Source organism: Cyclopterus lumpus, chromosome 9, assembly GCF_009769545.1.
Source record: "Cyclopterus lumpus isolate fCycLum1 chromosome 9, fCycLum1.pri, whole genome shotgun sequence".
NCBI lineage: Eukaryota > Metazoa > Chordata > Actinopteri > Perciformes > Cyclopteridae > Cyclopterus > Cyclopterus lumpus.
In genome coordinates this window covers 3040933-3057914 of record NC_046974.1, presented here as the reverse complement: position 1 = coordinate 3057914, position 16982 = coordinate 3040933, and the positions used below count along the sequence as shown (strand labels likewise).

Below are 16982 nucleotides of genomic sequence, written 5' to 3'. Positions count from 1 at the left end.
CACTGGTTATTAATAATGAAGCGTACATTTGCCGTTCACACGCACACACTTAACTACACACACTCACTGTGTGGGAAACGTGGCTTTACGCGGATCACGTTTTCCGTTTTTTAACAATGTGAAACACGTTTAATGCTTCGAATAGAAAACAAAATGACAAACACCCCCCAAAAAAAACAATTACTTTCTAACAAATCTGATAACACACAAAAAATGTATTTACAATACGTCGAAAACATTTAGGGTCGACTCCCCACCAGTGTGTGTGTGTGTGTCAGCTACATTGTATTCACCGTCCGTCATTAAAGCCATAAAGTCGTCATCTAAAAAACAAATCTTGCGGCTAGTCAGATCAAAAGCTTCGGCCACACGTCCTCCGGGGACAGCCGGGGGCCGGAGGACATGTTTCCTTTAACTTTGATGTGGCTCACCGTGAACGAGTCTCAGACTTTGTCCCGAGTATCATTGTCTTCATTATTTTAAGCCTAATTTCCAGTGAGAAGCACTTTTTAAAGTGGGACGCGACAACAGCAGAATCGAGTTTATAATTAGCAGGTTTATCAGAAGGCGGGCCTTAATCGGCACAGGTGGGGTGACCCGGGCTGACTGTGGGGTGTCACAACATTGGGAGGGGGGGGGGGGGGCTGATTGACTGCAGCTGATTATCAGCTCAGATATGAGTGTTCCCTTCTCTGTGTGGACACAGGTGTTCAAACAAAGTGGCCCACAGCAGCAGCAGCAGCAGCAGCAAGAGCGCCACCTGCTGGGCAGAAGCAGGGATCGGGACGTTTCAAATGCTCGGCCTTTTCTAGAACTATTAGAAAAGACCCACAAAAAAAAAAACAGAGGAAAGCTGCAAGAAAGAGGATATAATTAAGATTGATGTCCCTAAATCTTCATAAAATCTAAATAATAAAAAAAGACTATTTCCATTCCGCAGATGCCTTAAAAGTAATTCACGTCTCATCTTAACAAAAAAAGACCAAACATCACATCTAACAACGTGTTTGTTGTTTTCTTCTGCTTTGAAGATGTGAGTGAAGGAATGTTTAAATGAGGCCCATTGAAGCCCATTAGTTTAATGTCATGACCTGTGTGTGACTGCCACCTAGCGGGCGGCCACGCGCACTACACCAACACAACCTCTCAACCCGTGAGCCAGAATCCAGTGTGTCACCTCGAACCACGTCCATTGCATCAATTTAACAATCCTAAAAAATATATATACTTTATTTAATGCATGCATATGCTTAGTTTAGTTAACAGCAAATACATGCATAACAAGTCAAAGACATGTACAATCGTGTTTCTAGCTCCAACATCTTGAAAGCACTAAGTTATGTTGTATTCTTTTCTTTTTTTTGTTACGTTTTGGGGGATCTGGTTTATGCCGAATTGAAGAAGAAGGATATTTTTGAAATTGAAGTTGAAACTTGTGTTTCTGCACCGCCTCGCTCAGGTTACGCAGGTGGAGAGAGCAGGAGCGCGAGAGCGGGGCGGAAGTGCGCAGGTGTCGTTTCCGGTGACTCACTTTGAAGTAAAACAAGTCCTTCGGCGTGACTCGGGAGTCGAGGTAATCTTCGTAGACTCGAAACTGAGTCGCGGCGTCGTGGAAACGAGCCGCCATGCTGCGCTCCATCTCCAGGCTCCTTCTCGTGTTGTCTACTCGCTGCCAGGGCAACCGTCACGTGCGGTCTGTTAGGGGCGGGGACGACTGCAGCGGGCGGGCGCACGTGATTGGTTCACGTGGGACAGGAACGCCCACTAACGAGTGACTTTCTTTTTTTTTTTTTTCTTTTTTTTAAAGCAACTTTATTGTCCTGTTCCTTTCAAAAATGGATTCGATTTTAAATTCTTTTAAACAAACTTTGTGACTATTTGAGAGTTTAATTAAACATGCGGGGCAAACTAATTGATGATGTCACATTAACATATTTGTAATTTGTAAGTCAATCTTTACTAAGCTAGCTAGCTTCGACAATTAAGCTCATGTTGGCGTATTGTCCAATGTACATTTTGTAAACACCTTTCTTTAAATGGCCCATTTAAAGACACTTTGTGACTATTTGAGAGTTTAATTAAACATGCGGGGCAAACTAATTGATGAGTGTCACATTAACATATTTGTAAGTCAATCTTAACTAAGCTAGCTAGCTTAGCTCATGTTGGCGTATTGTCCAATGTACATTTTGTAAACACCTGTCTTTAAATGGCCCATTTAAAGACACTTTGTGACTATTTGAGAGTTTAATTAAACATGCGGGGTAAACTAATTGATGATGTCACATTAACATATTTGTAATTTGTAAGTCAATCTTAACTAAGCTAGCTAGCTTCAACAATAAAGCTGATGTTGGCGTATTGTCCAATGTACATTTTGTAAACACCTTTCTTTAAATAGCCAATTTAAAGACTCGATTAGATTCAGTTTGGTGGCACACCACAGGAAGCGAGTCGTCGTTGTCCCCCAACGCAACAATAACACACATCCATTACATTCACGTGGGAAAAACGAATCAACCGTAACATTCAAAACATCACTAAGAACATAATTGTTTGATCAAAGGCTCAAATAGATTCAGAAATAATTCATACAGACGCTTTTTTTGTCATTTCACAGTAAGAACATACCTTAAAAATACATTCATACGTACAAACATCTGTTCTTCAAGATGAAACTGGAGGCGTAAACTGTTAACGTGTAATAAATATTATATTTCAGGTCGCTTGTCAGTTGGCGGTCGCATTAAGCCGTTTGTTTGGGTCCATCGTCTCTATTCCAGACCGGTTGTAAGTGTCCTCCTAGATTGTTTTCCTTAAATGTATTCATGCATCTCGGTGTCCCCACAAGAGGTCCGCCCTGGACCCGTGAGGACAAAGAGGGGCCCAACTCCGGTCCCGTGAAGACGATATCTGGCACCTTCACTAGCTGTAAAACACGGGATAAAAATGTGCCGGCTCTCCGTCTACAGCGAAATGACAGTAAAAAGTATCATATTTTTTACTGTCATTTCTTGTTTAATTTTCTCGCTCTCCGTGACTTTTTTTAACGACTTTCCGCGATGACGTCCGCGGAAAAAGTGAGGCGACGAATTCACGGAAAAACGTGCGCCGTGTAATTTACGGGCCGACGCGAGCGCAAGTGGGAGGCAGATGGCGAACCGGCTCCTTCGAGGTGGACTCAAAAACCAAGAAGTCGGGCACGCCACTCGGCGTCCCCGAGGTCGCCGAGTGGCGTCCTACCTAGAAACAAACTCCATTATTTACAGCCATGAATAATAAACAAACAACTGCTTTTGTTTCTTATTCTTTTCCTTCTTTTCCTCTTCTGAGTTCACGTCGGCCGGATTCCCAAAGAACGTTCCTCAAAGGATTCTGATCGTGGTTATGGTCTGTTTATTGATCAGGTTCATTAAATCATGGTCCGTGATCAGGTGCATTGATCAGGTTCATTGATCAGGTTCATTGATCAGGTTCAGTGATCAGGTTCATTGATCAGTTTCAGTGATCAGGTTCAGTGATCAGGTTCATTGATCAGGTTCATTGATCAGGTTCAGTGATCAGGTTCATTGATCAGGTTCATTGATCAGGTTCAGTGATCAGGTTCAGTGATCAGGTTCATTGATCAGGTTCATTGATCAGTTTCAGTGATCAGGTTCATTAAATCATGGTCCGTGATCAGGTTCATTGATCAGGTTCATTGATCAGGTTCATTGATCAGGTTCAGTGATCAGGTTCATTAAATCATGGTCCGTGATCAGGTTCATTGATCAGGTTCATTGATCAGGTTCATTGATCAGGTTCAGTGATCAGGTTAATTAAATCATGGTCCGTGATCAGGTTCATTGATCAGGTTCAGTGATCAGGTTCATTGATCAGGTTCATTGATCAGGTTCAGTGATCAGGTTCATTGATCAGGTTCATTGATCAGGTTCAGTGATCAGGTTCATTGATCAGGTTCATTGATCAGGTTCAGTGATCAGGTTCATTGATCAGGTTCATTGATCAGGTTCAGTGATCAGGTTCATTGATCAGGTTCATTGATCAGGTTCAGTGATCAGGTTCATTGATCAGGTTCATTGATCAGGTTCATTGATCAGGTTCATTGATCAGGTTTAGTGATCAGGTTCATTAAATCATGGTCCGTGATCAGGTTCATTGATCAGGTTCAGTGATCAGGTTCAGTGATCAGGTTCATTGATCAGGTTCAGTGATCAGGTTCATTGATCAGGTTCATTGATCAGGTTCAGTGATCAGGTTCATTGATCAGGTTCAGTGATCAGGTTCATTGATCAGGTTCAGTGATCAGGTTCATTGATCAGGTTCATTGATCAGGTTCAGTGATCAGGTTCATTGATCAGGTTCATTGATCAGGTTCAGTGATCAGGTTCATTGATCAGGTTCATTGATCAGGTTCATTGATCAGGTTCAGTGATCAGGTTCATTAAATCATGGTCCGTGATCAGGTTCATTGATCAGGTTCATTGATCAGGTTTAGTGATCAGGTTCATTAAATCATGGTCCGTGATCAGGTTCATTGATCAGGTTCATTGATCAGGTTTAGTGATCAGGTTCATTGATCAGGTTCATTGATCAGGTTTAGTGATCAGGTTCATTAAATCATGGTCCGTGATCAGGTTCATTGATCAGGTTCATTGATCAGGTTCAGTGATCAGGTTCAGTGATCAGGTTCATTGATCAGGTTCAGTGATCAGGTTCATTGATCAGGTTCATTGATCAGGTTCAGTGATCAGGTTCAGTGATCAGGTTCATTGATCAGGTTCATTGATCAGGTTCATTGATCAGGTTCATTGATCAGGTTCATTGATCAGGTTCAGTGATCAGGTTCATTGATCAGGTTCATTGATCAGGTTCATTGATCAGGTTCATTGATCAGGTTCATTGATCAGGTTCAGTGATCAGGTTCATTGATCAGGTTCAGTGATCAGGTTCATTGATCAGGTTCATTGATCAGGTTCAGTGATCAGGTTCATTGATCAGGTTCAGTGATCAGGTTCATTGATCAGGTTCAGTGATCAGGTTCATTGATCAGGTTCATTGATCAGGTTCAGTGATCAGGTTCCCAGTGAAGGAGGTCGTGTGTAATGGAGGATGTGATTCTCAGATGTTGATGACCTTTCAGGAAACGGTTCCTCTTCTCTGGATTCTCGGTGAAGGCCGTGGAGCCTCCAGCTGATTGGACTTCCCCGGAAGCCAATCAATAATACCTCTTGGGGGTTAGTGAGTCTGACGTTAAATTAACTAGAAACATCCCACTTCTTTTATTGCTATTGAACGAGCAAGTCTCAGCACATCAGTGGTATATGTGAACAATAGTTAGTGTAATGCACACAATATACCCACAATGCATTACATTCATCAAATATTCATCTTGTATTATAATCACGAATTAATCATTCTTTGACTGATATATATTTGATCGAAATTAATGTATTAGAGGCAGAGATATTCTGACTAACAGTCCCAAGTCTAGACCTTTGACCTCTGACCTCCTCATGGAAGCAGGGAGCTCATCATATCTAGAAGATGGAGGATGTTGGTCTGCAATCAGCCCTCAGGCCTGTTTTAACTAAAGGAAAACCTACTCACACACACACACACACACACACACACACACAGGCCTGTTTTAACTAAAGGAAAACCTACACACACGCACACACACGCACACACACACACACACACACACACAAGCCTGTTTTAACTAAAGGAAAACCTGTCATGACCTCAGAGGACTTGGAGAACACACACACACACACACACACACACACACACACACACACACACACACACACACACACACGCACACACACACACGCACACACACACACACACCTGTCTTTCATTAGTCGGCCACTGTGATCCTGGACGTCTGATTCTCTGCAATGACATTAAGCATTAATTAAAACTCCTCCAACATATAAACACATCTGTAAAAGAGTCACATGCTCCCAAATACAACATAATACTTACGAATATCCACTGATATATTTCATTTTTAATAGTCATAATACATACAACTCATCTTCATACATATTTATATATATATATATATATATATATATGTTTATATATATATATATATATTTAAATATATATATATAATTAAAAAAACATTCTGGTAGAAAAAATATTTCTTTGTGATGTTTAAGAGGATAACACAACATGATGACATCACAGAAGATCATTAGTATATACGTATATATATATACGTATATATATATGTATACGTATATATATATACTGTATTTATATATATATTTATATAGGTTTCCTCTGTATTGACCTTATAACAGAAGCATTTGACCCCTTTAAGGTATTTTTATTGTAATCTTCACTCACACGTTTTTGTTTATTGTCTGTCTCATCATTTACAGTCTGTAAGCTAGTAGTTTCCATAGTTTCTGAAGAACTGGTGTCTCATGATTGTCTGTCTCACATTATCTTCCATCTGTGGTTCCAGCTGCAGATTAACGAAACTCTCTGTTGGATGTTTGTGCACAAAGAGTTCTGCACAGGCTCAAAGCGAGACACCCGAACCCGGGTCCTTAAGACCCGACCCAAATGACAGTCCTCTCTTCATATCATCCTTTCGTGGCTGTCGGCCCCGTCGCTGCTAATCGGAGACACAATGGGCCGTTGCATATCTCCTGCAGCACGCGGCACACGTGGGAGCAGATTATTAGAACAAAGAAAGACCCATTTATTGTAATAAATTACATTTAAAAAAAATGACCAGACCTGAATCGAGTTGAAGCGCGTGGCTTCACCCGACAATATAAACTCTGTGCCACGTGAACCCTCTGTGTAAATTACTCTCGCCTGGTTTGAATAAAAAAATTAAAATGAATGCGCCATAACACTGCGAGAAGATATGAGAATATGCACCGGATCCATAATCCCAAACGAGCCTCGTTCTCGTGATGGCAGGGTAACGACAACGTGGAGATAAACATGAACTGCATATGTTCTGACAGAATACGATCAAAGAGTTTTTATGTCTTCAAGCACTTCTGTAAAATGCCCCCCCCACCCCCCCTTCTCCCACCAGGCACAAATGAATAAAACAAAACAATTAAAGACAGCGTTTCATTTATGGATCAGGCCCTCTGGGACGTCCCGCCCGGCTGTCTGCCACCCGATACGCCTTCTGCTCCAACCTTTACCCCAAAAACCAGTGATGGTTCTCCCTGATCCCTGACAGTTGTCCAGTGGTGTGTGTGTGTGTGTGTGTGTGTGTGTGTGTGTGGGGGGGGGGGTGTCCTGGTTTCCATGTTGATTATTGCAAATCTGCAGTGAGTATAAGAGGGCCAGTTGGTCGGCGTGTGTTCAGGCAGGAGACGCCGAGCCAGGTGGGAGAGCTTTCCACGTCTGGCTGGAAGTGTTTTTTCAGTGTTTACGGCTGAAATCCATAACCTATTTCTTTGTTTAACTATTCATATTTTTTTTTGCCATCTTCTCGGCGCCGCGTTGTCAGATGTTGGAAGGACTGTCGGGACAGAATGTGCTGCCGTTGCTTTGAAATGTGACTCGTTGCTTATCATTTGTGTGTAGTTCCCTCCTCGTTTTGGATGTTTTTTAAACTGTTGCTGCTACTTGAATGGTCTTATTTTAATACAACGCACTTTTTCTTGTGCTGTATAATGAAATTAAAAAAATAATAAGTCCGTTCAAACCAGAGCTGACGCACAAAAAACATAAATCCGAGTCATCACATTTGACTTTGGTGCATAATTTCAACCTTTTTAGGCATTGTACAAAAAAAAATTTTTCTCCACTTTTCTAAAAATTGTGAAACGCATCTCCAGCGATATCGATATCTTCTCTGAGGTAGCGATGAAGGTTGTGTCTGTATTATTACTACTGATTGATCATAATGAGGAAAATACAGCCCTGGTGCAAAGACGTGATGGTTGTCTTCTGCTACACACATTTGTTTTGATTATCGTTTTGATGTAAAAAAAAAAAAAAAATTGTAATATAATAATTTTTCTCAAATTAATTTAATTATTATTTAAAAAAAAAATTGTAATATAATAATTTTTCTCAAATTAATTTAATTATTATATATATATATATATATATAAAAAAATTGTAATATAATAATTTTTCTCAAATGAATTTTTCGTACAGTCCAGTGCAGCTTTTCCAGGAGAAAACAAGACGGTAAAACAACGTGGACGGCTGTTCCCCTCTTTGATGACGTGTGGTTCAGTCTCACCGAGAATCAAATACGCCCAAAAGAGAAAAGTTGTGGATTTCGGCTTCAACTGCATCTGACTTTTTAAAGAAAATGGTTGCACAAAAAAAAATAAAACATAAAACAGGACGTTGACCTGGCCGCCCTTCAGACACCCGGAATGCTTTGAATGTCACACATGGACGTCCATCACTTGTGTGTGCAGCGTCTACGAACTTTGCATCCCCTCTTTTTTTTGGGGGGCATCTATCCGAACCGGTACTTGGGCCAGTACTTGACCTGCGTACGTCTCGGCCCCGTCGCCGCGTGGACGGCCTTCGCCACCGGAGGTTTGGCCACCGGCGGCGGCGTTTTCCTCCTCTCTTTGCTCCGGTCCGTGATGGTGAAGCCTCGCTCGCCCTTGTCGCGCAGGCCGAGCCTGGGCAAGAAGTGGGTGGACACGTGCTGGGGTTTGACCCGCGGGCTGGAGCCCATTTTGGCTTTCCCTCGCTTGTTGAGGGCCACGAACCAGTCGCGGCCGGTCCGGTGGTTCCGGTGGACCACCGAGGCGTACGTGTTGTAGCTGTTCTCCTGGAAGCGTTCCCTGAACCGACAGTCGTCGCCGAACCGCTCCTGCAAGAAAGAAGGAACATATTTATTATATATACTATATAAAGTATAAATATTAATGTATTTGAACAATAGAATAATGTTTAATAATTAAATGTAAAAGTAAAAACACCACTGCAAAGCAGAACACAATAGCAATACGATTAAGGTAAATAAATACATTACAAAAATGTCCAAAAAGTAAAATTGTAAAAGAAAATATTGAGTGTAGAAGAAGTGATACTGATGGAAACTAAAATAGAAAAGTAATATTGAGCGCGACATCGAGAGAGATATTGTGGTCCATTGGTTTTTATTGTCATTCGATGCATTTGTAAATGGTTCCACGCGTTCCACTTGTGAGAACCCGATAACGTGCAGAACATGTGGGGACTCCACCACGAAACCTGACCCCGGTGCTTCTCCTGAGATAAATGTCTTTACATTGGGAATAAAAAAAAAATACAAAGTGATGTCTCCTATTTCTTCACCGTCCAGCGTTCTCCTCACTGATTACGTTTAACCTGCACACACACACACACACACACACACACACACACACACACACCGCGACCGGGAGAACCTTTTTGTGATCTCCTAGACACAAACTCTGTTATCTCAACCTGCGGTTGCTCGTCGCTCCTCGTCACATCTGATTGTGATCTGACCGTTACAGCTCAAATATCACAGGAGGTCTGGGGCGACTTTCCTTTATCTCGAAGATGCTTTGATTGACAGCGGCAGAGCGTCCCCCAAAAACCGCCGATGGCCCGCCGCTGAACCCAAAGAAGAACTTCCACCAAGAAGAACTTCTAAGTGAAGACGCGCTGCGCCGGTCGTGTTGTTAGCCACAAAATAAAATGGGGAAAAAAATGATTAAAATGTATTAAATATATTTGATATATTAAATCGATCGAGAGGTTTTGGGTGAATGTGTCACTGAAGGAATATTTAATGTTGGCAACGTTCTGCAAAACCAGGCCGGCGACGAGTATCGAAATTTAGCGACAGTTATTAAAAGCTACGTGGTAGCAAGGTGGTGGTGAACTAACACAGGACTTTAACCCAGGAGGCCGCTGTTCATGTCCCATGTGAAAGTTAACGTTGACTTTGTTGTTACGCAACGTTACTTGAGAAAGTCGGTTATTTATTTATGTTCGTACCTTATTATTGTAACACAAACCTTGATTCTTTTTTTTCTTTTTTTTTCTAACCTTAACCAAGTAGTCTTGTTACCTAAATCTATCCAATCGTGTCTCTGCAGGACTTTAACCCAGGTGACCCCAAACGTTGGTGGCTTTGGAGCCAGTTTCACAATGTTCCGTATTAAAACCGTGTCGCGTGAATCGAGGCCGAAGTGAAACGTATTCACGTAACGTAACTTCGTGGTTCGGAAACTATGTGGTTCGGAAACTTCGTGGTTCGGAAACTCATCCAGCGTATCCCGCGGTTTGCAGAAATGTGCAACGCCAAACAACGCTAGCTACCATATTTTAGCCGCGGATTAAAAAGGCTGCATCAGTGATAATAAGCTAACGGAATAAGCTAACTGTCATTACACTGAAATGAGACGCTGCGCACCACACGGATATTCGTTGAAACGCTCCCGTTTTGTGCCTATAAATATCTTGGGGTGGGAAACTCTGACATGTACCCAGGGACGCCTGCTTTGTTTTCCCCGCCGCGGTACGACTCCCCCCCCCCCCCCCCCCCCCCCCCCCACTCGCCCGCCCGCCGCCGTTCTGAAAGGAAAACAAACTGTTCCGCTTTGCTGAAGAGCGCAGCGCAGCAGAACTTGATGCCATTACAGCGTTTTGGTAAACATGCCATTCACGAGAGAGCGGAATAACACACGAGAAAACGTTAAGTTATTCAAAGTGACCCGACTTGTTCCTCTTGGCGGTTGTCGTCGTTTGTTTTAAAGATGATTAGAAAAGTGGAACAGAACTCCCGCGTCACTGCAACGGGTGGATTGCTGTGATTTAACAGAACCCGACTTTATAGCAACATAGCAGCTCTGGTACCAGGCAGGGAATCACACACACACACACACACACACACACACACACACACACACTCACACACTAAGCTTTGGCCCCTGCTGTGTTTCATATAGGATTTAATGGCTGCGGTCGGATTCCAGAGATCTTATTGTTAAAATCATAATGCTTGTACAGCTGTTATTAACCTGGCTCTGGCCCGGCTGGATTGGTCACGCGCTTTTAAAAGGGACCTTTCCCATGATCCTCGTGGGTAAGCTGTACTTAGGCCAGAGGTGGAAAGTTACAGATATCCTCTACCCAAATAATACATCGTCACAAATGCGTCCTTTCTTAATTGTACTAGTGCAGACAGATGGATATTTACTTTATTATCTTCAATTCCACTATCTCTCTCTCTCTATATATATAACTGTAGCCACACTTGACTCTGATATTACAAACTTAAGAGACTGGGGTTGTAAGTAACTGCTGGTAAACGGTGTAACATAAGACATATCTTAGACATAAATATAGTATATAGTATCATAGTAAATATGTTCTAAATATGACGTAAAAAATAAATGAACGCATCCCGTTTCTAAATAATTTAACGCTAAATACAACGGTGTCTTAATGCCACTACAGGTTGAAAGAAAAATTAGAGCCGGGGGAGGGGGGGGGGGGGTCATATTCCGAGAAAAAAAAACAATAATAATGAATACATTAATAATCTCTGAGATTTAAGAGGTCTAACAAAAAAAAAAGTTACATTCTCTGAGATTAAAGACACCTGAAATTTTTTGTTTTATGTCAAGGAAACACAGAACTTTACTTGACTTATTATTTATTCATGTTCACAAGACATTTCACAGAATTAACATGAAAGAAAAACTCGTATATGTGTCTTTCAGGACCTTTGCCTACTATCTAGGTTTTATCTGATAACCCGCTGACAAAATAAAACATAATGTCAGATATTTGCATAAAACTTGGAGGGATGTGGTACAAAATAAATACAATAAATCTTTTTTCATAGATTTGTGACACGAGAGGAAAAGTCAGGGGGGAAGTTCAAATTGAGCATTAATTCTGTGAACCCTGAAAATGTAGACCTGCTGGTGGCGCTAGAGTCAGTAGGATTCCTCCTCTGGAGACCATGAATGTGTTGAGATATGCCTCTCAAAACCAGAAGTCTGGTAGGACGTTTATACTGTGCATCTGTCTCCTCGCCACGTTGTTCAGACAATAAATCGCCACTGTGAAAACATCTGAATATTAGATATGACGGACGACACAACAAGATAAGGGTTCAGGGTGTCACTCGACACCCCCCCCCCCCTCAGACGTGAGGGCCCAGATGCCTGACGGAGGCCACCGCGACGGTTTTACATCCACCCCAAATCATATAGCACGGTGCAGCTGTAGACACAGATTGGAGTTTGAGTTGTACAAATATTTCCCCGAGGCAGAGCTGCTCCGGAGGCAAAGAAATAAGCTCAGACTGCGACGCTGGGAGCCGGAGAGCCCGTCTCCCAGAGAGCGAGGTATCTGCAGTAAGCATTAAAGCTGCAGAGAGAAAAGAGCCCCGATTAAAACGTCTAACTCTAATTTACCGCACATTAAACATTTTATATAATGTTTTTTTTAAATGTTTAAAAAGCCCGCTATCAGCTTCGAGGCGTTTGTGTTAAATGGAACAAACAACATCCCATTTTTTTCAAATAGGTTTTTCTTTTACGTGCAAACTAAATGCCGAGCTTTAAACCGGTCTTCTAAACGTCTTCCTCGGCAAACCGGGGTTTTATTTCTCGTGGTGGAAAAACTCCTTCAACCTAGACAGATGTGGAGATCCAGTAACTCACAATCACAGAGCAGAGACAACTCAACACAGACAGAAAGGAGACCCTCCCCATCCAGGCTGACATGCCTTATGAGGACAAACAATGAGTCCCGCTAATTGCCCGTCCTAAGCCACGCCCCCTTTCGTCTAGCTTGAAACGCGACACAAAAATTGGTTCTTACACTTAGATTTAAGTATATAAGTCGGTTCAAAGGTCACATTATTCACAGACAACTTACGTTGTATTTTTTTTGCTGCAATCCGTTCCTGAAAAAAAAAGTTATAATAATTCTGACGCGAAAACCGTGCAACGAAGTCGGAATTCAGACTCCGAAACTCTGCCGACATAAAAACATCAACGGCCGGACGCGTTGTAAGTCGCGTTTGTGTCGTCGTAATAAACGCTGTAGCTGCAGTGCTATTAAATAGATTTGAGTAGCTTCTGACGAATTATCATTAGCCGGCTAACGTTCCTTTGTTTGATTAGCTCTGTAAGGCTACGTCAGGTTTTGAGTCTGGATGCATCCTGCAGTCTGCCGTTTTGCTCTTCATCCTCCACGTCCGTTTTGGGATGTGCTCTGACCCCCTTCATATAAGCCTGAGTGAGAAATCTGCTGGCGGACGACTGGCGGTCGCATTAGCGAGAACGGACTTTGAGGAAGCGAGAGAGACGCCACGAGAACCGCTCCCCGCCGACGGGGCTTCGTGGAACGGCGCCGTGGGGAGCTGAGCTCACAGACTCTCCGGCTCTGTTGTTCGCCCGGGCCGATTGTTTACTCGACATATTGATCTTCAGTCCGCAGCTCACCACTCTGAGTATTATCAGCCGTCCCAGACCGGACTTAATCTGCTCTCCCCGTTAACACATGCTAACGGGGAGCCGCTGATATCTCTTCGCCTGCCAAGGCTTCCGCAGACGGGTCGTCAGCGCGGCCGGCTTGCCGGCTGGCTCGGTCCCGGCCCGCTGTAAGCGTGGCGGGCCGGGACCGAGCTGCTGTGGGCAGATTTGGGCTTACTGGTGTGTTTGGGGGGGGGGGGGGGGGATTTGAAAGTCTTTGAAAAACCCTCGGCTAAAGATTACAGCAGTATGCCGTGGCATGCTGATGTCAGTTTGGTGGATTTTGTTTTTGTTACGCAGCACAGATGCAAAGCTGCACGGATGCAAAGCTGCACGGGTGCAAAGCTGGACGGATACAAAGCTGCACGGATGCAAAGCTGCACGGGTGCAAAGCTGGACAGATACAAAGCTGCATAGATACAAAGCTGCACGGATGCAAAGCAACACGGATGCAAAGCTGCACACGATAATAAATAAAACAAATATAGCTGCACTGGGCAACGTTTTGGTGGAGAGATACATCAGTTTGAGTCAAGAGAGCATCACATCATATTCAAACGAGGTGTATATTCGGGTGTGGGCTCCAGGAGGAGGTTCATCAACATCGAAAGTAAACAATATCTTCTTGATTATCTTTGATAACAGCGAGTACAACAATACAATCTGACCACGCGATGCAGCCGGAAGCTCAGAAAAGCCAATAAGATTGTGAGCATGTCAGACTTTCAGCCGTTTTGTAACTTTTGGTAACTTTTCCAGAACTGACTCAGGATCTTTGAAACCACCTCCGTCACTTCTCGTGTGACTGAACGACTGGCTGAACGGGAGAGTCCACCATTATAAACACCTGTACTCTCGTTTAGAAAAAGGTGGTCCAGAGAGAAGAGAGCACTCTAATAAGATTAATAATATTAGCCTCTTTTAGCTTATTGTTTTGGTTTTACAGCAGATTCATTCTCAGCCCTCATCAACTAGCTGTTAATAAACCAAGTGTCTGTTCAGGGTGGACTGGTCTCTAATGGAACTGGGTCTGTTCAGGGTGGACTGGTCTCTAATGGAACTGGGTCTGTTCAGGGTGGACTGGTCTCTAATGGAACTGGGTCTGTTCAGGGTGGACTGGTCTCTAATGGAACTGGGTCTGTTCAGGGTGGACTGGTCTCTAATGGAACTGGGTCTGTTCAGGGTGGACTGGTCTCTAATGGAACTGGGTCTGTTCAGGGTGGACTGGTCTCTAATGGAACTGGGTCTGTTCAGGGTGGACTGGTCTCTAATGGAACTGGGTCTGTTCAGGGTGGACTGGTCTCTAATGGATCTGGGTCTGTTCAGGGTGGACTGGTCTCTAATGGATCTGGGTCTGTCCAGGGTGGACTGGTCTCGAATGGATCTAGGTCTGTCCAGGGTGGTCTGGTCTCTAATGGATCTGGTTCTGTCCACGGTGGACTGGTCTCTGCTGGAGTCTGAGCTGAAGGAGGTTCTGGTGAACCTGCATGATGCCATCTGGTTTCACCAGAATCCGACCATCTTCTCTGGTGGTCTGTTTATTGATGGAGGTCTATAGAGGACCATGACTACATTGAGACTGGTTCAGAACCAGTTACAAGATCCTAAAAGTAACTTTTAAGTAAGTAAATATACTTAGTTACCTTCCACCACTGGAAAGGAGCTCAGATCTGATAGGGGTCTGGAGAAACCACCACACGGTGCACCTTTAAACCCTCCATCAAACAATTGAAGGTCTATTTCTTCGTCACGATCGGACAACAACATTTTGACAATCAACACTTGTGCAGCAACAAATAAAGTTCCCTTTCCCAAGACAGCGCGTGGTATGTGTGCACAGTCAGCGTTTGGATACTCACGGTGGCGTAGAGCCGTCCTCTTTTGTTCATGGCCAGGAATCTGTTGCCGTAGACCCCTTTGATGCCGATGACCCCCTGAGAAACCGCGAAGAGCTCCAGGACGCCTGGCAGGACAAACAACACCATGATTGATGGGCGACAGGGCGTATTTTTTACTCCCGCTCCTTCATCCATACGTATACATCGGGTATTTCGATTAACAACAAAATATGAATACATGGTGAACAGATTAGCAGCAATTTTTTTTATTATCACTAGATTTAAATAAATGCCTGTAGTGAAAAAAAAGGTGTCCAGGTCTTAACATCTGTCATTAAAGGATCTAAAAAAAACTGAAACTCTCAAATAGCTTCTCCTAAAAGCTGAAAGCTTTTTGTTTTGTTTCACTTCTGTGGTCATTTTAAACCGTGATGCTTCTTTTACTAAACCTAGCCAAGAAGTTTTGTTGGCGAACTACAAACTAGTAGTCGGTAATCTGTTTAAGTAACAACGTTGCGTCGATCGCGTTTACGGCCTCAAAAAAAACAAAAACATTTCGGTCGTCATTGAAGTTTTCGACAACTGCGCGTTTTATTTCCGCATCCGTCCGCGTTGAGTTTGACCGCTCAGAGCCACCGTAGATGTCACTCATCCATAACATGTGATTACCTCATCAGTAGATGTTGTCATGTCAACACCGTAGTTTAGGATGCTAAACCAATACAATGTTGCTCACAAAAAACACCACTACATTAAACATTGTTGTTATTATAATAATGATTGGCTGTATATTGTGATAATCATCCACATAGAATATAGTATAAATAAATAAAACATGATATTTTCTGTCTATATCGTCCAGTAACAGCCTCAAAAATCCCCAAAAACCTTAAATATGTGTGCTGCTTAAAAAGATGTGCACACAGAGCACAATATTGTACAACATATTACAGTTTTATATGGAAAAAAAAATGAATTAGCATGTAAAGAAAGTGTGAAAAGATATATCATTCTGATTTATGAGCATCTCCGTGATGACAGTCGTGTCCAAACACTTCCTGTCTCACTGCACCTGTCGCTGCCGCAAATAGTCTACCTGCCGACCCCAACAAGGGCCGCGGACCAGACACCTCACGTGGGGTCAGGCGGCCTAAGTTCAGGCGCGCGCTCCTCTTGCGTAAAAAAAAAAAAAAAATCAGCCGCAGTTAAAAAATATATAAAATATAAAAATATATAAAATATAAAAATGTATAAAATAGCCTCGACTGCAAAACAGAAGAGAGGATCAATTAAAAGAGCCGAGTGCGCAATCAACGGCCAGACGCGCACGCGGATCCATCCGCGCGCCAAGAGCACGCGTGTGTATAATTTAGTAGTTCTGTAGCTGCGTGTGCACGCGCCGTGAGACTTACTCAGCTGGTTGGGCTCATGGCTGCCGTTGACTCTGCCGTCGGGATGGATCTGGAGGTGGAAGCCGATGCCGACCCTGCAGTAGAGCCGGCACGTCCTGCGGCCCGACCGGACCCCCTCCTCCAGGAGCTGGCGCTCCAGGGACACGCGCTGCGCCGCGGCCGCGGCGGCGACGCACAGCAAGTGAGCGGCGGCCAGGAGGTAAAGAGGAACATTCATTCTCCAAAAAGACAAGAAGGAACGCTCTCTAGGCCACTTCTAGCATTTT

The 16982-nt window shown here is 43.3% G+C and overlaps 3 protein-coding genes across 3 annotated transcripts in view; 1 reads left to right on the top strand and 2 right to left on the bottom strand.

Moving 5' to 3' along the window:
- cfap299 (cilia and flagella associated protein 299) overlaps positions 1 to 1639 on the bottom strand; it is a 77204-nt gene extending 75565 nt beyond the window's left edge. The window contains exon 1 of the mRNA XM_034541298.1: positions 1532 to 1639. Within this exon, the coding sequence (XP_034397189.1) occupies positions 1532 to 1639 (108 nt within the window). The remainder of the gene's footprint in view (positions 1 to 1531) is intronic.
- LOC117736156 (E3 ubiquitin/ISG15 ligase TRIM25-like) overlaps positions 1 to 16982 on the top strand; it is a 706744-nt gene that overhangs the window by 350152 nt on the left and 339610 nt on the right. The gene's annotated exons all lie outside the window — the stretch shown is intronic.
- On the bottom strand, positions 8465 to 16933 carry fgf5 (fibroblast growth factor 5). The gene is made up of 3 exons (XM_034540655.1): positions 16717 to 16933; positions 15326 to 15429; positions 8465 to 8830 (listed from the first exon to the last, which is right to left on the bottom strand). The coding sequence occupies exons 1-3, from the start codon at positions 16931 to 16933 to the stop codon at positions 8465 to 8467; spliced, it is 687 nt and encodes a 228-aa protein (XP_034396546.1).